At 47.4% G+C, this 21,685-nt stretch overlaps 1 protein-coding gene across 2 annotated transcripts in view; it reads right to left on the reverse strand.

Moving 5' to 3' along the window:
* PRMT9 (protein arginine methyltransferase 9) overlaps positions 1-21,685 on the reverse strand; it is a 1,177,496-nt gene that overhangs the window by 1,014,771 nt on the left and 141,040 nt on the right. For both annotated transcript variants that reach the window (XM_069631249.1, XM_069631248.1), the window contains exon 3: positions 7,141-7,377. In XM_069631249.1, coding sequence (XP_069487350.1) covers positions 7,141-7,377 — 237 coding nt within the window. The remainder of the gene's footprint in view (positions 1-7,140; positions 7,378-21,685) is intronic.

Here is a 21,685-nt window from a genome sequence, read left to right on the forward strand (position 1 = left end):
CACATCAGACCCTCCTCCTCGCCTGCAGCAAGCCCCATTTTTTTTGTTCCGAAGAAGGAGGGGGGGGTATCTCCGCCGTTGCGTGGATTACAGGCGGTTGAACTCTGTCACCATAAAGAACCGATATTCGATTCCCCTCATTTCTACCCTTCTAGACAAACTAACCCATGCTTCCATTTACACAAAACTAGACCTCCGGGGGGCCTACAATCTGATTTGTATGCGCAGAGGGGATGAGTGGAAGACAGCGTTCTGTACCCGCCAAGGTCTATTCGAATACACCATCATGCTCTTTGGCTTATGCAACGCCCCAGCCACATTTCAAAGGTTCATTAACTACGTATTTAGTGACATTCTAGACATCTATGTCGTGATATACTTGGATGACATACTCGTCTTCTCCCCTACACTCGAAGAGCACATTGTCCACGTCCAAGTAGTGCTATCCCGACTCCAAAAGAACGCATTGTTCGCAAAACCTGAAAAGTGTCTGTTTCATACGAAGGAGGTCGATTTCTTGGGGTTTCACATCTCTCCTGGGGGTTTGGCAATGAACCAGTCTAAAATCCGTGCAATCACAGACTGGCCGGTCCCGGAGACCCTGAAGCAACTCCAATCATTCTTAGGGTTTGCGAACTTCTACCGGCGCTTTATCGCCGATTTCTCTTCCGTCGTTGCCCCTCTGACAGCACTGACCAGTCCACTGGTATCTTTTCATTGGTCCACTGAACACCAAGTTGCCTTTGTGTCTCTTAAAACCTCATTCACTACAGCCCCAGTTTTACAACACCCAGATCCGGAGCTCCTCTTCATTGTAGAAGCAGATGTGTCCTCGTTTGCATTAGGTGCGGTTCTCTCCCAACCTTGCCCGACTACTGGTCACCTGCACCCGGTGGCGTACCATTCAAGGAAGTTCACGTCAACTGAAACGCATTATACGGTCACAGAAAAAGAGCTCCTGGCTATCAAGGATGCGTTTCAGGTCTGGAGGCACCATCTCCTGCGGGCTAAACACCAGACAGTAGTTTACACTGATCACAAGAATCTGCAAGACCTGGCGTCGCTAAAATGCGTCAACAGCCGACAGGTGCGTTGGCACCTGTTCTTTGCAGCATACGATTTTGTGGTTAAACACAGACCAGGGGTTGTTCACGGTAAAGCAGATGCATTTTCCCGTTCACCCGGGGGGGGGTTTCTCTTCCATCCTTTCCAGACACCTTGTTGGAACGGGGGCACGTGATTTGTGCCTGTACTCCATCGCTACCCATGTTACAAGCCATTCGTCAATGGATCGTGCAACTTCTCCATGCATTGTCCGAATGGGACCCAGTATTTCAGGATGGGCTACCATTTGTACAGGGAAAGTTACTCTTGCCCACAACTGACACACGCATCCAAGCACTAGAGTGGTCCCACAACGCCATTATCAATGGTCACCTGGGACAACGACGCACATTGGATCTGCTCAAACGTTGGTGTTGGTGGCCGTCGATGAGACGCGATGTGGAGGATTATGTTAACACCTGCTCGGTGTGCGCGCACTGCAAGTCAAGCAGGGGATGCACGCTCGGACTGCTACAACCCCTACCGATACCCCCGAGGCCCTGGCACACGGTCTCAATAGACCTAATCACCGACCTACCTCATACGCAGGGGTTCGACACAATCTGGGTTGTGGTAGATACCTAAACCAAGATGGCCCGTTTTGTACCTTGCAAGGGAATCCCTTCTGCTCCGTCCCTGGCTCGTTTTTTTTTTAGGTCTGTTTTATGTCTGTTTGGTCTGCCTCAGGTCATTGTGTCAGACCGTGATTCTCAATTCACGTCCCGTTTTTGGAAGGCCCTCACTAAACTTCTTCAGCCTATCATCCTGAAAGCGACGGACAAACAGAGAGGGTGAATCAGGTGTTAGAACAATACCTCCATTGTTTATCCCTGCAGTTCCAGTACACTTGGATTGATTCCCTTCACCTTGCAGAATTCGCTTACAATAATGCACTACATTCCTCCACTGGTTTTTCCCTGTTTTATTCCCTCCAGGGCCAACATCCACGCACTCTTCCCTTTCCTGCCTTCACGCCCACCAATATCCCTGCCGTTAATGACTGCGCCCGTATTCTCGCCACGATTTATGCCCAGACCCTCGTCCATCTCCGGGAAGCACAGTCATCCATGAAAACGGCTGCTGACAAAAAGCGGGTAGATGCCCCGGTTTACCGCGTGGGTGATCGGGTTTGGTTGTCCTCTCGGCACCTGCACATCCCTGGTTGCCGGAAGTTACTCCCGCGCTTTGTTGGTCCCTACCGGGTGTCCGGAGTTGTAAATCCAGTCTCTTATCGTCTTGACGTCCCCTCTACCTGGCGGTTGCACCCGGTGTTCCACACCTCTTGTCTCGCCTCCCGCTCCCGTCTCTGTGGTTACTCCTGATGAGTTCAAGGTCAGTGCCATTCTGGGTTCCCGTCTGTTTCGGGGGCGTTTGCAGTATCTAGTGGACTGGGTGGGTTACGATCCTAAGGACCGGTCATGGGTTCCCCCCTCCGATGTCCATGCCCCGCAGTTGGTTGCACGTTTTTACCGGGAACACCCTTCCAGCCCACAGGGTCGTGGGCCTTTAGGGGGGGTTCTGTCACAGGGGGGGGGCACCTAGGAAGGTTGAATCATCTACTGCCTCAAATTGTGTGCAGCATAAAACACTCAGGGAGGACAGGACCACCCAATGTATAAATATATGGAGGTTTGGAGCATTTGAATTTGAAGGACCCGTTTAACTTCAGCCATTAATTTACTCATGAGGATCTCTTTAGGGAAGCAAACTCTAGAGAAAAACGTATCAGATGTTTAGTATCTGCTATGAGGTGGTGTTTCTTAAAGGGAAGGCCTCGTGATATCAGGTGGCATAATCAGATTTACCTGAATGTGTCAGACTTACATAGAATTGTGAAGAGTAGCCACATGTCCCATTCAGAAAGAACTGAGAAGATTAACCATGCATCACACTTAGATAGAATTGTGGAGTTTAGCCATGCGTCACGAGTAGGTAGAATTGAGTAGATGAACCATGCGTCACACTTAGATAGAATTGTGGAGAGTCAATTCTCACAACAGATAGCACTGTGTAGATTTGTCGCACTGAAGAACTTAGCGAGTAGCCAAAGCACTAACCACCCCGCTTATACTTCCTCAAATAAACTAACCCAAACACTATACACGCCCACTGGGTTAGCCAACTTATACCCTAACACACACCCAACACAAGCAACACACACTTACAACAAACAAACCCGGACAATGGACCTTACCCGTATGGACACATCAAGCCAGTGTGCACAACACCTGCCAATCTACACATAAAACACACAACACACCCCAAAATAGCAGTCACATAGAAACATCCAAGGCTTTGGACCTTATCCGAACGGATACAACAAGCCAGTGCTGGCAACCCATCCATCTGTAAGCCAACACACAAAGACTCCAGTTTCTCTTGGTTCTGGACCCATCCTATTATTTTTCCCTCACTAACCAACCCAGTCCTCTTTCTTGCAGAGCCATGTGAGCACCTGGAGACTGCCCTTGGGTGGTACTGGTGCACGGTATAAATCAACATAACAGAATATATATCGATTCCCTATCTTAGATGGTTCAAGAGGTCCCACTATACACATACCAATACGGGAAAAAGGTTTATCAACAATGGGTAAAGGATGGAGTGGGGCTAGGCAAGGTATATTGGTACTGGTCTTCTGACACAGGTAATAACACAATTCTTCACGTCGGTGTTGACATCAAGCCAATAAAACCTTTTTATCACCTGCTTACTGGAGCCTAGGTAGCCACCTAAGTCCTAAACCGGCAAAAATGCACACAAGCATCTCTTAATCTAAACTCTTAGAACCTCCTACACATTGACTGCGGTCACCGAGGGCGTTCCAACCACAAAGCGCATTGAGGCAATACAAATGGGAAAAGAGCGCTATATAAATAACGAATACAATACAAGTTTTGGCTGTTCCCAAATGTCTACCATCAGGAAAGAATGGGCGATTTCCAACACATCCTATGACTTTTGGGGATTACAATTTGAGACCTAGGCGTGCCTTAGGAACGGATGTTACCTATGATAAAGAAAAATGATCCGTCCTTCTTTCTCCCCTCTTCCTCTGAGATGGTATGGAGTAAGGCTTCAGCCAACATAGGGTTGATACATTGGGCAAATGCTAAATCTGGGATAATCTAATTTTCTTCATCACTGGATTTGGAGGGTCTTCATCTTCCTCCCCAAACCCTTTCTCTCCCCTTTCAGTCTTGTCAGTCTTGGTAACTTCTATAATTTTGGGAAAGCTGCAACTACCTGCTCATGCAAATCCTCTGCAATCAGGGGGAGAATTTTCCCACATTGCTTTAACTTGAGAAAGCCCAGTCCACATACTGTATTAATATGGGTGTCCATTTTCAAAGAAGCTGACATTTTGACTTCAAGGTTTTTCACCACCTGGGCCGGAGTAGGGAGAGGCCCCATTGTTGAAGACCAGGAGTCCTTGGTCCAGCTCTCAGACACACCCATTGGGCCAATGATCAGGACCTCAGTCTTCTTGTCATTAAGTTTGAGCCAATTAGCTCCCATCCAGGCTCCCATTGCTGTCGAGCATGATCTGCCCCAGATCCAGCCTAAACAGAATCTGGGTATCATCTGCGTACGAGAAAAACCTAATCCAAATGAGTGAATCAGGAATTCCAGTGCCTAAATATATATGTTAAACCCCACAGGTCCCCCTTTCCAGCAAAGACCTAAACAACAAGAGTAACACCAATTGAGAACGGGAAGCCAGAAATGCCTGGAACTATTCCAAAACCTGTCTTGTGATGCCAGCATTCTGTAGACTTAGGAGCAAAAGAGAGTGATCAATAGTATCAAAAGCGGCCGACCGGTCCAGTAAAATAAGGCTTGCCGTACCACCTTGATCCTTGATCATAGTCAAGTCATCCAGAACTGACACCAGCACAGACTCTGTGCCCATTAGGGGCCAAAATCTCATGGCAGGGGTCCAAAATGTTTTGGCCCTCCAAGAAGGATCGCAACTGAGGAGTAATTACTGCTTCTAGGACTTTAAAAAAAAAGGTAAGCAGGGAGATAGGCCAATAATTGGCAAAGACTGAGGCGTCCAATGATTTTTTTCAGCAAGGGATTCACAAATGCTTTTTTCAGAGTGGCCAGAATCTGGCCAGACACTAGTGAAGAATTAATTACCTCTGCTATAGTATTGCTGGTGCTCAGGATAGCGGATTTGAACAAATATAAAGGAATAACATCCAGAGGTGATTGAGATTTAAGAAGAGAGACCACTCAAACAATTTCAGAGCTCTCCGTAGGCTGAAAAAGGTCAAATATCGCATGAGGCAGGGGCCTCGCAGGCACTGCATCAATACTGGCAGATTCTGGGGTCTGCTTTACATCTTTAGAAATACTCGCCCTAATCTTCTCTATCTTCTCTCTGAAAAAAACAGACACCATCGATCACACATCATCGGAGACCAGGGGCTCGTAGAAGTACCACCAGTATTGGACAATTCTTTGACTGTCTGAAAAAGCTTCTTAGGTCTATTGGCTGCAGAGAGAATGGTGGCTGTAAAGTGCACAAGTTTAGCCATTTTAGAGCTTTATGTTATAGTGTGAGCTGCTTCTTGAATTTGTCTCTCAGATGCAAGTCATATGCAGCCCGCCATATAGGCTATTTGGCGCACAACTAAACGCATGGCCCGCAGCTCTGCTGTAAACCAGACCACTGACGGTCGTGCCACTTTTCTTGTCCAATCCAAAGGAGCCAACAGATCGGCTGCTAAATTACAGGCTACCACAAACTGCGAAATGGCTGATGGAAACGGCACAGGGCCAGCTTTCAGTTCCTCATAAATAGAGTTCATCCGAGAAGAAAGGGTTGTTAGTTCAACCGACCTCCAGTTTCTCTGAAGAACTTTCACAGGCTCATTAGCACGGCCGGGTAGACCCAACAGCCTGAATTGAAAAGGCACCACATGATGATCTGACCAAGTCAGTACATGACAAGGAAATATCCGTACCAGCTGTGCTGACGAATTGTAGACAATTACCTACATTGTCATAAATTGGGAACAGTTTGTTTTTTTTCAACTGGAAAATATCTAAGATTTAATACAGCTCAGGTTATTGAACTCCCAACTTCAGAGAAATGCAAATGGGTTATATGGAATATGCATGAAATACATATTAGTGTTGGTGAGAAAAAAAGTGGTATGTGAATGTATTTAATGTAAGATCATAAGAATGTATTGTACGCCATCAATTGGTTGAAGTAGCTAACATTTTGATATTTAATTGATATGGATTTTTGGTTTTGATCAAATTGATTTGAACGAAAATAATAAATGTTGATGTGATTTCGCAAACTTGACATCTAATTATTGCACATGTTTTGGAAATCAAAGCATTAAGACAGTTATGCATCAGTTATAAGATTGAAACACTTTTATTTACAACACCGCACAATAGCCCACCAGTACACCTCATCCTGTTAAATATTTTTTGGTCCTTGGCATAACCACCTTTTTCTAGAGTACACGCTGCAGTAGTCTACAGTTTAGGCCTAACAAAATATTGGCGCAAATATAATGTTTCTTGACTAAAACTGCATACAAACCTTTTAGCTTCATGCATTACCTTTGTTTTTTGTTTCATGATGGGGAAAGAAATATATTTTATTTTTAACTTTGGTGGCAATGCCTTGAAATGGTCTTATGGTTGGACTTTGTGGCAGTTCTGTCTGCGCTTAGGGAAAACAATGGCAATTGTTAGGCGATTCATTTGCAGAAGATGAATGATCATTATTCCCATATAGGCCAGATATCTATCTAGCTGGTTTCTCTCTAGCATTGCCTTTCATCTAATTCCGCGTCCTACCACATGCCCTTCTTCCATGGCCACCAAGTTCACTGGTAATGGCGCTCACTGGCATTCCGTGCTAATAAATAGAATTAAAAATTAATTTAACTTAACCTTAACTTTTGAGAATTATGTCACTCGAAAAGGATTTTTTTTGGGTTAAGCACTAATACTTACAAACCACAATTTTATGAGCGAGTTTACAGGTTACTCTGCATTACTAACCTGAGTATCCCTGTCCCAGTCCCAATATCCAGCACAGTGGTGCATCCAGAGTGCACAGCCTTCTGGATAGCTCTCTGGTAAGTCTGATTCCTCTTGGTGTCATTTAACATAATAAAATGCCATCGTTCCACAAGCCAATTGGCAACCCGATAGAAGTTTTCTTTGGCATCCATACAATCAGGGTTCAGCTTCACTGCTTTATAGAAATACCCAGCAGCTTCATCTCGAAAGCCCATCCTAGGGAGACAGAAATCCACAAAAAGAAATCATACCATGCAAACATAGCCAACACAGTAAGTTAACAATTAGGTACATGTGTACACCCTTCATAAAGTATGGCATACAATTATTTCAATCAATTAGTCAAGAGTAGAGTTGTTAGGTGACATAACTTTGGTTTTCTTAATCGGCCAACATTTACCCACATTACATTAATCACAATCTGCATTATGCTTAGGACTTTTAGTTCACTTTATTTCATTTTTCTTAAACAGGTACGACCGCATTTTTAGTTTTCACTCGTAGATGTTGCTTTAGCGCTTAGGAGTCAAAATGAATATAATGATTGGTGGAGAAGGGACAATGGGAGGACTGTGAAGGGGTAAACATATATGCCAGTGCTTTGGACAAGTCTCCGTCCTCTTCCCAGTTCTGCTGTGCATAGGCTAGTGAAGTCAATCCTTGGACAACATCTGCCATTGGCCAGTATGTTTCGTCATTCACAATTTGCAAGTGAAAGCCACTGGAGGCAGCTGTGTACCAGGCTGTTTACCATCTCTCATCTTGTTCCATTGCCACATTCAACTATTTTCATTCATGCCAGAGGGCTGCATAAGCGAGCCCGACCAACATGGCCGCGAGTCCGTGAAGCTCCTCTGCACTTACAAATCCGGTAGCTGATCCGGATGGTATCCAGTGCCTCACCTGTGCACATTCGATGGGACTGGAGTGTGGGAGGACTCGAGACCCGGCAGAAGTTTTTCCGAAGATAATCGGTGCCGGGAAGTCCTAATCCGACGAGGGAGTTGCAGTGGCGGAGGAGGCTGTGACCGTGCTGCCGAGTGGGGGACACCAGACACCTGGGGATCCGCCTGGGCCCCGTGACTGCCGGAGTGGAGTGCTGCCGCGGGTCTGTGCAGGAGGCGACTCGTGTCTTGACCCGGGCTGGAGAAGGGCAGCAGCTTGGGAGTCCGCCATGCGGGGGCTCTTGCTGACCGCTCGCTTCTTCTGGCGGGACTGCTGGCAGCGGGGGGGCGGAGTGCCCTTGGAGTCGGATCCTGTCAGAGTGGCCCTGGGGCCCGGCAGTCGCAGCTGAGGGGCACCAGTGATTGGAAGAGACAGCGAGCTTTGGTGGTGGTGACCGCGGAGCGAGGTATCACTCTGGTTAATGGACATCTGTGATCGCCCTGCGCAAGGTGAGGAGCCCCCCCCACCCCCCAACGGTCCTACACAGTGGGTGATTGCTGAGCCTCTGCGCACATGTTAGGGGACGTGTAGTGGCCTCACGTGGACCCCCTCCCCTGGACCTGTGAATCAGAGACTTGGCTGCTGCACGGGACAGTGTGATCAGCAATCCAACAGAACCCTTAGGATATACCTGGGTCGCATTAACAGCCTCAATCACACGGCACTGTTGACTTCACCGGTCAGTCATTGGGGTATTAGGGCAAATGGGGGGCGAGGGGAGCCACCTTATACCGCGGGGCCTGGCACAGCTTGCGGATCTGGCAGGGGAGCGCTGGGCGGCAGCAGCTGTATAGCTGGCCTGGGGCTTGTGCTTGAAACAGGCGACTCTGGAAGGCAGTGAAAAGGATCCCCGGTTAAGTACGGTGGTGTGCCTGGACAGGGTCACCCTACCCCTGCCCCCTCAGGTGGTTGAGTAGTACGGAACATCCTATAGGCAGAAGGTTGCGGACAGGACGGGCCGGGGTGCAGTGGGGACTTCGTTCAGAGGCCTGAAGGTTTACTTGGGCTCTCCTCTCTGATCCTGAGCGACATGTCTAAAGCTGCTAAAGGTGGAAAGCAGCAGGCTAAACTGAACTTTGACATGGCGTCACAGGTGAAAGGAAGCAAACCGGCGGAGGAGCAGCAGGAGACCCAGCCACTAGCACTTCCTGTGGACCACGCCACAGCCTTCCAGGATATCAAAGCAATGTTCGTGCAATTGCAATCTGGCATACAGTCGCTGGACGGGAAGCTGGACTCATTGACCTGCAAGGTGGACCATATGCAGGTGAGGCTGGACAAACACGGGGAGAGATTGGATGAAGCCGAGGGCAGAATATCGAGAGTGGAGGATGGGGCGATCTCCACGTCCAGAGACATGACAGTTGTCAAGAGGGTGTTGAAGGAAATCACAGAGAAGCAGGAGGATTTGGAGTCTCGCTCTAGGCGAAACAACGTCAGGATAGTGGGACTGGCTGAGTCGCAGGACCGGAAAAACATGGAGGAGCTGGTGGAGGAGATTCTCCGGGTGGTGCTGGGCCCCGACGGCTTCTCGTCATGCTGTATTGTGGAAAGAGCGCACAGAGTTCCGGGTGGCAGGAGGCCAGTTCCCGGGGCCCCCCCCGCTAATTGCCCGCCTGTTGAACTACCGAGATAGGGACACTGCCCTTCGCAAGGCAAGGGAGAAGGGCACGGTCTGCTACAAGGGGGATGAGATAAGGTTCTTTAACCACTTCTCCGACAAAGTACAGGCATCCAGAAGAACATTCATTGCCGTTAAGAAGAGACTGCGAGACAAGGGCATGAAGTACGCCATGCTGTATCCGGCAAAATTAAGATTTGAGCACGGGGGCAAGCCATTTTTCTTTCAAACACCTGAAGAGGCTAGCTCCTTCTTGGACATGCTGCCAAGGTCTCCAGGATACCGGGACAATAACACATGATATAACAGTGGGGATCATAGGGTGGTTTGAGTCACCCGCTGTTGTTGCGATCTCCGGAGGTGGGGTCTTTCTTTGATATACGATATCTAGCATGTGCAGAGGGCCGGCTCCTAGCCTCCCCTCTAGCGAAAGCTCAATAATTGTTATGGTTGAGGTTGCTACTACTCTGAGGTGTTGGGGTAATCAGTGGGGGGAGGAGGGGTGTTTTGTTTGTAGGAGGTAAAAGGGGGGCTCAAGGGGAATAAGACACCAACAAGTTGGGGGGTTGTTGGTACGGGTGGGGGGAGGGGATACAGCGGTATGGATGGCTAGGGCGCGCAGGCAGGCAAGAGGTAATTTGAGCAGGCATGATGAATCACTCACGTATGGCAACACTTAATCTTTTGACCTGGAATATTAGGGGTCTTAACAACCCCCCTAAATGTCGGAAAGTCTTGCAATATTTGAGGCGTCATCAGGTAGGGGTAGTATGCTTCCAGGAGACTGACCTGACAGCAGATACTGAATCCAAATTTGGTAAGAGCTGGGGGTGTCATAGGTATTTTTCAATTTATTCCTCTTACTCTAGGGGAGTGGCCATTATGGTGAATAGCTCGGTGGGTTTTCGGCAGACCAGGGTGGTGTTGAAGGACTGTGAAGGAAGTGGGTATCATAAGACGCATACAGAAGGATCTAGCCGACAAAGAGGCGGAAATTCGTATCCTGCAAAGAGATGCCCCCACTCCAACAAAACTTCAACAAGGGGAATTAACACCCTCGCTCAGAGGGAGGTGAAATATTTGTGGGATAGGGTGTCCCCTCGTCAATATGGAGAAGCATCAGGCTCCGGGTCGGTGGCTTGATAAAGCCACTCAGATGGGCGAGCAGGCAAATAGAATAGCAGTAATCACAGACGGGAGAGGGGTGTATCAATTTGAAGATGAGAAGATTGTTCTCGAATTTCATAAATTTTATAGTCATTTATACTCCACCCAGTCACAGACCACGCAGGCAGCAATAGACATGTACTTGGATGAGGTGGGATTATATTGGTGCTCGGATGGGCAACGGGAATGGTTGAACAGACCCTTAACATTGGAAGAGGTGGTTGGGGCTATTAAGTGACTGCCGAGTGGGAAATCTCCTGGCCCAGACGGTTTCACAGCTGAATTTTCTAAATGTTTTCCGGACAAACCAGCAAGCAGTGGCTGAGGGGAGGCTTCCAGAGTCCCTTAGAGAAGCAGTGGTAGTCGTGCTGTTAAAATCGGGGAAACCCACTGAGGATTGTTCTTCGTACCGCCCGATTTCTCTCATTAATCTTGACAATAAAATATTGGCTAAAGTGCTAGCTGCCAGACTGGCGCCGCTGATGCCCATTATGGTCAGGGCTGACCAGGCAGGGTTTATTCCTGGGCGGTCAACATCGTTTGGGTTGCATAGAATATTTGGTCTAATGGCGGCATTACCCAAAGATGAGCCAACAATTGCAGCTCTACTAGATGCCACCAAGGCATTTGATTCTATTGAGTGGCCGTTTTTATTCTTGGTTTTACGAAGAATGGGGCTGGAGGGTCCGTTCATTTCCCTGATTTCCTTATTATACATAGACCCGGTAGCCAGGGTGAGGGTGAACGGGCAGACAACCGATTTGATACCACTTGAGCGTGGGACACGCCATGGGTGTCCGCTGTCCCCTCTGCTGTTTGCCCTGGCAATTGAGCTGTGGGCGGTACGAGTAAGGGAATTGCATATACACCAGGGGGTCTAGCTGCATTCGCACAGGGTAGCGATTTCGCTTTACGCAGATGATATGGTCATGTTCATCCGTCATCCTGAGGTAAATTTGGACCTGATCATGGTAGATGTTCAGCTGTTCGGAGAACTATCGGGGCTTAAAGTGAACGCCAGTAAGTCGGTCATATTTCCGCTACCAGAGGTGATGGGCCAGTTTCGTGATACTTGGGGATTTCAATGGGAATTGGTCAGTACCCGCTACCTGGGGATTACGATTGCCAGGGAGGAGGGTGTGGTCCATCGTAGAAATTATCTGGAAACACTTGAGTTGGTCAAGTCAGCTATGGTTAGGTGGGGCACACTCCCTCTCAACTTATACGGTAGGATTTCAGTGGTCAAAATTACCATACTCCCCAGGTTTCTCTATGTGTTTCTTAATGCACCCATCGTTGTACCCAAGGCGTATTTTTGGGACCTCCGCTCAGCTGTAACCAGATTTATTTGGGATGGTAAACAGGCGCGGATCTCTTGGGACAAACTGGTGGCGCCAGTTCCAGAATGGGGTCTGGCCCTGCTAGATTTTGAATTGTATTACACTGTGGCACAGGCGAGTTTCCTGCGGTACTGGTATGGGATGGCGGCTGAATGCTGACATGTAGAGGTAGAGAGATCCATTGCCTCTCTGGCACTGCTGAGGGCGATCATTCTCACTGCACCGGGCCGACCCCGCCCGACTTGGAACATGGTGGATCTCACATGTAGGGCTTTGACCCTTCGGGAGCGGAAGACTAGAGGGGAAATTCTGTATTCACCAGAGCTTCCGGTTATATATATCCCGGATATCCCTCTGACCAGTGACAAGGGTTATGTGGCTCTGATGAAGAGGTTAGAGGTGGTTAAATTTGGAGAGCTGTTCCCAAACGGTATGTTTATATCATTTGAACAACTGAGAGGGAGAGGGGCCCTATCCGTGCTGGATGTTTTTTTGTATTTTAGGTTGCGGGTGATGCTGCAGCAACCGTTCCCATCCTTCCCGGAGCAGCCCTGCGTGGCAGATATGCTTCATAAGTTGATACGGGGGTGTTTGGGGGACCATGTGATATCCACGCTATATGCGTTGGCCCTGAAGGACAGATTAGTAACAGTGAAGTCGTCACGGGAGGTGTGGGAGAGGACACTGGATAGGGAAATATCAGACACCACGTGGAGATAATGTTGTGAAATGACTAGGAAAGGGGCAATCTCCACTAGGTTCAAATTGGTTCATTTTAAGTTCCTACAGCAATACTATTATTCCCAGGGTCAATTAAAGGTGTTTTTCCCTCAGAAAACTGGTGCTTGTATTAGGTGTGGGCAGGCCGCTGCTGGGTTCCTTCACGTGGCATAGGAATGTGAGGAATTGCGCCGATACTGGGTGCAAGTCTTTGATGTTGTTGGTGAAATAGTGGGACAGCGAGTTGCGCCAGACCCTATGGTTGCTCTGTTGGGGTATACTAAACAAATAACTAAAGAGACGAGGAAATTGATAGGTCTCCTTTTGATCTTAGCTAAACCGAGAGTGGCTATGGAATGGGGAAGTAGGTATATCCCCAGGGTTGCTCAGTGGGCTGAGGATGTTCTGTATTGCAATGATATGGAATCCAGATGGGGTGCAACGCAGAGGAACTGCTGGGGGGGGGGGGACAGACAAATGTGGGACCATACACACTATATCTTCTTAAGCAGCCGAGCGCTGAGGATGTTGACCCCCCCATCGCCATAGGACGATGTACGTAGATCCTCGGTGCGGGGGGAGGCCTGTTGATGAACTTGCACTCCTCTGGTGGGCCGGCGAAGACTGGAGTACCGGGACCCTGGTGACAATGGGCTTAAACCAAGTACTAAGCCACAACCCAGACCGCTTAAGTACACTATCTGTGGGTTGATTTTATGAACTTGTCGTCTGCATCGTATAAGGGTTCAGTCTGTCGCCTGTCACATTCTCCTTGTAGTTTACTCTTACTGTCGCTTGGTCATGCAATCATGCCTGCTTGCATGTATTGGGGGAGTGGGAGAGGGAGATTTTATTTGATGTGTTTGTTGTTATATAAAATGGCAATAAAGTAAGTTTTTTTAAAAAAAAGTTTACTTTGCTGGGTCAGCTCTGACAAGTTAAAAAAAAAAAAAAATACAAAATCGCCCTTTCGATTCTCGATTACTGTAAAGGCGTGACAATTTATTATCTGTATATTTATCTTCATATTTTTCCTGACCGTATTTAACTACAACAAAAACGTGGACAGTTAAAATGTGAAATCCCTCAAAAAATACACTTTAAAAGTACAATGAAATCGGGGGTCATTGTGTAATTAAAAAAAAATATTTATTGCACAAAGTTAATCTGATATTGTATATTACTACCCGGCGAGGGTCAATCAGATTGTAACTTCTGATTGGCCCTCGCCGGGGCTTTACCCGACTGGGAATCGGGGGAGGAGGGGGCATGTGTCAGCCACTCGGCCAATGAGCCAATTTCAAAAATATAATCGGGATCCAGTTATTTGAATGTAGAGTTCTCCTGAATTGATATGAATGAAGTTCAAGGGGTGATTTTATTGTACTATTAGCACTCCAAAGGGGGGGAACCAGGGTCCTCCCTGTTATGTTCCAACATGCGTCAGTAGCTGCAATCAAGACAATAAAACAAGGCTTATCAAGTATAACAATAATACGGGGGGGCCGGGGGATCTGCTTCCAAACTCCTTTAATCATGAGCGCGAACTGGCGCTTTGGCGGTAACCTCGCCCTTCTACTTCCCGTGGGTCGCAGCCCACCCACACACATACACAACAATAAAAAGGCGACTCGATTCCCCTAAACAGGGCAACTAAAATAAAGAGGGGACATAACATCTCCCCGCAATTTAAGAAATGGCCCCAGTTAATTTCTTCTATCCATTGAGTGGGTCGGTGTACGGTCCGTCTCGACGGGCTTCGCCTTGGTGTCACCATCCGGTGTGTTGAGGTGTCACTATCGCTGTCATCAGCGTCCCTTTCTTCCGCGTGGTATTCCCACTCTATGTCCGAGGAGTCATAAGTGTTCGTGGCAGAGTTTCCCCCAGGTTCAGTATCTCCTTCGAAAGTTTTAAAGAATGATGAGTTTCTCATGATGGTTCCACGAGGGCTGGCTGCTGTTATCATGGACCCGTTGGTATGGGTCACAGTTAGGGGTTCTGGTCTGAACGCAGGGATGTCCTTGGTGCTTTGATCTTGTCGTACCAATACTACGTCCCCCACTTGAATACGGCACGATTTGGCTTGTCTCCTTTGATCTGCATATGTTTTCATCTTTTCTTTGTTCGCTTTGTCTCTTGTTCTTGCATCATCAACGATGGTCGCAGGTTGACAGACACGGGGGTTATGTGGTAGCCGTATCCGTATGATCCGGCCAAACATTAGAGTGGAGGGACATTTGCCCGTGGTACTGTGTGGAGTGTTCCGATATTCTCTGAGTAGTGTGCAAATTGCTTGCATGAATGACCCATGGGTGATGGAACAAACTTGCAGGGTCCTTTTGAGACTGCTCATTAAACTTTTCAGCCATTCCATTGGCTTGTGGCCATAAAGGGGTTATTGTCCTGTATTGGAAACCTAAATGTTCTGCAAACATTGCAAAGTCATGACCGCTGAAAGGAGGTCCATTGTCCGACTTTACAGTTGAAGGAATTCCATAATCGGCGAATGTTTTGTCAAGTGCGGGTATTACAGCCTGTGCGCTGGTTGAGTGTATGAGATGTACTTCCGGGAAGCGTGACATTTCGTCCACAATTACTAGTGCATATTTTTCATTTGCTAGAGGACCAAACATGTCGACTGCCACCTCATCCCACACTTGCAGAGGCATTTCAGAGGGCCGTAGGGGAGCTGGGAACGTTCTCGGGGCTACTGCCTGACATGTGAGACATTTGCTAACTAGTTTCTCCACCTGCTCGTCCATTTTTGGAAACCAGACCATGGTCCTCAGCTGTCTTTTTGTGGATACCACTCCACGATGCCCTGCGTGTGCTATGTCTAGTATTTGTTTTTGTAGGCTGGATGGAATTATGAGCCTATTTTCTTTGAGAAGCAAACCCTCCGGGTACACGGACAAGGTGTGTCGCACTAGTTTGAATGTGTGGAGCTGTGCCTCCTCTTGAGCAGAAAGGCTTGATGCGAGTTGATCATTCTTCACGTGCCACCGACCTGACTGTAGGCACTTTTGTACGACCTGCAAGAGTTTGTCTGTGCTCGTGCCTTCCACGAGTTGGGCTGTGGAGATGTGCTTAGGGAGCACATTGTTGACGAGGTAGTTGACATATTGATTCGCTTTAGAGGATTGTCTTTCTTCTTGTGCCGGTAAGGGGTATCTGGATAGAAAGTCTGCTGGGTTATTGTCTTTCCCTGGCCGATGGATGATGGAAAAGGAATATTCTTGTAACCTTAAACCCCATCTGGCAATGCGGGTGGCATCTTGGCGGTGGGCTTTCCGTAAATCGTGGTGAGCGCCTGGTGATCCGTGACAACAGTGAACGGGCGCCCGTATAGAAAGAGGTGATAGTGCTCACATGCCCACACAAACGCAAGACTTTCTTTTTCAGGTTGAGAGTAGGCACACTCTGCAGGTGACAGACTTCGGCTGGCAGAAGCCACTATGCGTTTCGGTGAGTTTGGTGATGCTCCTGGTCTGGATTGAGCTAGTATCGCGCCAAGACCAACTGGACTGGCGTCCACGGTCAGTTCGGTGTCATATGCAGGATCATAATATGCCATGCATCTACACCGAACCAAGAGCACGGGTAAAGACTGGGAGACACGTGTCAGAAGTTTGGGAGATATGCAGAGGTACTCGACAAGGCTGCCCACTATCCCCCATGCTTTATATATTGGGATTAGAACCCATAGCCATCTATTTTCGGAAACAATTTTTTGACGCTGGGATAAGGCTAGGGACGATAGATCACATAATTTCACTTTATGCAGATGATGTGCTTTTATACGTCAGAGACCCGCAACTCAATGTCCCAACTATGATGGAAGTCCTTGACAATTTCTCCAAAGTCTCAGGCATCCAGTTCAACAAGGCAAAGTCCTGCCTATTTCCACTATCAGGCCTTAAGGGCAAATGCTTGGAGGAGCTTCCAACACTGGAGATACAGTGGCAGACCACCAAGTTCCGCTATCTGGGTATTCAGATCATGCACACTCCCGAATTGATGCATGAGCATAACACGAATGCAGCAATACCCGCGCTGCGCAGATCAATGTCCTTCTGGGCAAAACTCCCACTGTCAGCAATGGGGAGAATTTCGATAACCAAAATGATAGTCCTCCCCAGGCTCCTGTATAGGTTTCAAAATGTGCAATACTACATCAAGAATTCGTTCTTCCGCCTATTAAGGTCCTTAACTAGAGAATTCATCTGGGGGCAGAGAAGGCACAGAATAGCACACTCTACGCTAGTCTTACAATACGCCCAGGGCGGAATCCAACTCCCGCACTTCGAAAAATATTATTTGGCGGCCCAACTCAGCTTTGTGTCCAAATGGCTGGCTGACGAGAACACATCCGAGACCCCCCTGCTACAATCTCTGATCTCACCACTACAACTTAAAGAACTTCTCTGGGCTCCCCAACGCCTGCTGAATGACACACCTTTCATAGTTACCCTGGGGAAACAAATATGGCAAAGAACAAAGTCACTAAGAAATCAAACACATCTGTACTCCCCAGAAATACCGATGATCTGGGATCTATGCAGATCAGATTCAGACCTACTACACCTCAGGGCCTGGGAGAAGAAGGGGGTTTACATGTGGGGAGATCTATACGATGACGGCTCCTTTAAAGAGTTCGATACACTACAGACCATGGATGGAATACCCACTAGTCAATACCTGTGGTATCGTAAAATACGCGAAATAGCAAGACACAAATGGGACACCTGGCCTGGAGAACCTGAATCAGATCCTCTTACAACACTATTGTATAACCTAGGAGAAGGACAGAAACTGGCTCCCAAATATACAGACACCTCACCGACAACCCCAATCCGAAGGGAGAGACCCCGAAAAGCAAATGGGAAACAGACACTGGTCGAGAACTCTCGAAGACGGAATGGTCCAGAGCGCTGGCATTCCCTAAAGCTGTATCAAGAAACCACAGATTCCGCTTTATACAACTGAATGTCCTACACCGGACATATCTCACTCCACACAGGAGTGCGACATTCAACAAAAATGCAAGCTCCAACTGCCCATGGTGTAAAGCGGACAGAGCTGATCTCATACATATGTTTTGGGAGTGCACCACAGTGCAATCCCTGTGGGCAAGAGTCAAGCTGACATCTGAAAAGACGGGAACCTCCAACTACAGATGGACTCCTGAGGAATGCCTCCTAGGAACGTATCCCAGACCGGCCAAACTTAAACATCGAGTGAAGCTAATGGATCTATTATGCCTTTTGGCCAAAAGACATATCGCTATGTCCTGGAAAAAGCCAGCTGGACCTAGGTGTGACGCCTGGCACAGCGAACTTATTAGATGGATTGATGCAGAGACTAAGGCGTGGGAGGATAACGTTACCCGATCCACAGATGAGTCCAGCTCCACCCTAGAAGCATGGCGGGAGATAGTCAGAACTATAACATACCCCTCAGACGACAAACCCCCATGAACAATCACCATCTGGACCATACTAAACTGCAGACACCTAGTAACCCACAAGGGTGATCCCCAAACACCTGAAGCAATCGATGCGTCCAGGAGTCCCCCCCTTCCCCACAATACCCCCCGCTAAAGACTTGCTATATGCTTGATGAAAGCAAGATATGGAGACAGTTCATGTTAATGTTAACTGTTTATTGTTCGAAATGTTTTCTCTTTCTTAAGATCTTTATCTCCTCTCTATCCCCTCCCTCCCCCCCTCCTCTCTCTTTTTTTTTTTTTTTTTTTTTCCTTCTTCTTCTCCTTCCTTCCCTTCCTCCCCTCCCCTCTGTTCACTATTTTATTATTTCAAAGAGTTTTGCAATACATGGCTTGAGAGATCAGCCATTGAGACTGTTTATGACAAATGCCAATAAACAAACTTAAAAATAAAAATAATATGCCATGCATGAGGCCGAGGCTATTCGCTGTTTGATTTCTTGAAACGCCTCCTCACACTCTATTGTCCACTGGAAGTCTCGATCTTTTCCTTTTCACAGATGCGAAATCTCGTATGTACCTGGTGCAATAACTGGCCATCCTTAGGAATGATCTTATGGCTGATGGAGAGGAGGCAGTGGGAGCATTGATCAGTGCTTGCACTTTCTCTGGATATGGGCGCATGCCTTTGTTTGAAAATATGTGTCCAAAGAATTTTAGTGTGGTTTTACTGATTTCGCACTTCTCCGGATTGAGTGCAAGATGAGCATTTTCTAATGCCATGCAGACTCTCCTCAGGGTGTCGTCGTGACTTTCTTGGGAGGTGCCGAAAATGGGGATGTCGTCGCTATAGTTCAAGCAGTGAGGGTTATGTTTGATTATTTGGTGTATTTCATTTTGGAAGATTTCAGCGGCGGATGATACTCCAAAGTTTAATCTCTTGTATCTGAAGAGGCCTAGGTGGGTTGAAAATGTGGTGATATATCTTGAAGAGGGGTGAAGTTCAAGCTGATGATAGCTTTTGTTAAGGTCGAGCTTTGAGAAAACAGTGGCTCTGTGTCGTTCTCTCTCAATGGCCACGTTTGGGGCACGCATGTCTACACAGATGCGTATGCTTGTTGTGCTATCTTTTCTTGGGTACCGGTACTATTGGTGAAACCCAGGGTGTGGGCCTGATGCTGGCTCAATAATGTCCTGTTGTAGCAGCGAATGTATTTCATCCTCCACCTGTTGCTATATGTTGAGGGGAATTCCTCGATAGTGTTGAGCTATGGGAGGTATGCGCGGGTTGATGTGTAGTTTAATTTGTTTGTCTTTTAAGCAACCCAGGCCTTTGAAGATGGACGGGAACATTTTCTGAATCATGTCCTTCGCATTGACTCTGTATGCCGACATGATTTGATACATAATGCTGATCAGTCCCATTTGTATGGCCGTTCGGAAACTTAGGATGCTTCCTCCTGGTACTTCTCCTTTGATCACGTATATTTGCACTTTCTGGCTTTGATCTTTGTATTGACACTTTGCAGTAAACATGCCTTTGCAGTCTAGACAATAAAACAAGGCTTTTCAAGTATAACAAAGAGGGGACACAACACTCCCGGATAATCAAAAAACTCAGAATGCGTGTTTTACCCGATGGTAAATACAGCGTTTCAAGCACCAGCACAATGTGAGGCAGCCATTTTTTTCTTTGGGGCAACAGGGAAGGAGGTCTACACAGACTCTTCCCCTACCCACAGTCTCATGCCACTCCAACCCCAACACCTGCCATGCTTATCTGATGCTTCCCTTTTCCCTGGACCATGATGGCCTTCTTCTAAACCATTTTTTTTTTTTAAAGTTGAGCAACAGCAACCTTGTTATTTCTCAACTTAAAAAAAAAAAAAAAACGAGTACATGCCAGAATGCTAACAGCAAAAAATACATCTAATCGGGGGCATTACCAGGCGTAGTAATGTCCTGGGCTCACGTTCGGGCCCTCGCTTCACCGAGGGCCTGAAACTCGGCCCCCTGGCTTTACCTGACCCGATAATGCCCATCAGGGTTCCATGCTTAAATCTCATTGTTATGTTATTGTAATGTATACTGCACAGCACTGCCATTTATATGGTCTCCAGGTGCTGTGGCGGAGCTGAAAAGGATGGAGGACTGGGAAGGCTTAGTTAGTGTAATAGAGAGGGAAAGAGCTAGAGAGCTTTGATGCTCTGTTGGTAGCTTCAGTTAGGAAATAAATGGTCATTGTGTGCTGGCTTTGGTTTTGGTCGGTAAGGATTATGTGTTGTATGAGTGTTGTGGCGTGCTGGAGTAACGAGTCGGACAAAAGGGATGGCATTTTCAAAATAATCTTTAAATAATAAAGGTCTACCTCTACCTTTCCCTATCCCTAAAGGGTTTTCCCTACCTAACTAAAGAATAACTTGGGTGCTCGTCGTCAGGGTGGTTGTCAAACTCAAAGTGTCCATGCTCTGTCCAAACTAGCCTACTCTAGCCCTACCACTAACAAAAGACATTAACAAATAATTCCAGGAGAATGACTCCGTTCTCAAGGTTCAATGGGATCAGTCCTATGGGCGGCGTATTTCTATTAGTCTTTTAAATTAATTCAAGTTCTGCACTTGTAGAGAATACCAGGAGAATGACTCCCTTCTCCTGATCCAACAGTTCATCAACTGCTATCTTCTCCTAGTCAACTAGGTCAGTCTCCAGGCCGCTGTTTGGTGTCAGGCTTGTGGCTCACCTGATGCTGGTCATACAGTTGTCATGATGCCTACCCCCGGACTTCCGAATCAAGCCCATCAGTCCAGAGGGCAGACATCCAGCCCCTTATTGGAACCCACAAAACCCCAGTTAGGGGCTATATGGATTCAGTCCTGGCGCCATAGGCGCCAGGCTCATACAGTCAAACTAACCTCATGCAGACCATGCTGCAAGGAACTCAAGCATTGGCCTTTGTGAGGCCAGGGAAGGACTACTTTTCTTCAAGGACTATTTTTTACTTGGTTGTGGTGCTTGGAACTATTTACCTGGGACTACTTTGGAAGCTATTTAAACCACGCCCGGAGAGCAGAACACGCTTCGCGTTATTCTGCATTCAGCAGCGTACCACTCACCGTGCCTACAGCCAGCATCCTGTTACCTGCCACGCCCGCTCCGAATTCGGACCGCATCCTGGGAAGAAGGGAAGAAGAAGAAAAGGTTAGAGCAAGAACCTACCTTCTAATCTTCATCGGCTCCTGAATCCACCGCATCCCTGCACAAGGAAAAAGACTTTGAAAAAATAAA

Source organism: Ambystoma mexicanum, chromosome 6q (genome assembly GCF_040938575.1).
Source record: "Ambystoma mexicanum isolate Mex_15411 chromosome 6q, UKY_AmexF1_1, whole genome shotgun sequence".
Taxonomy (NCBI): domain Eukaryota; kingdom Metazoa; phylum Chordata; class Amphibia; order Caudata; family Ambystomatidae; genus Ambystoma; species Ambystoma mexicanum.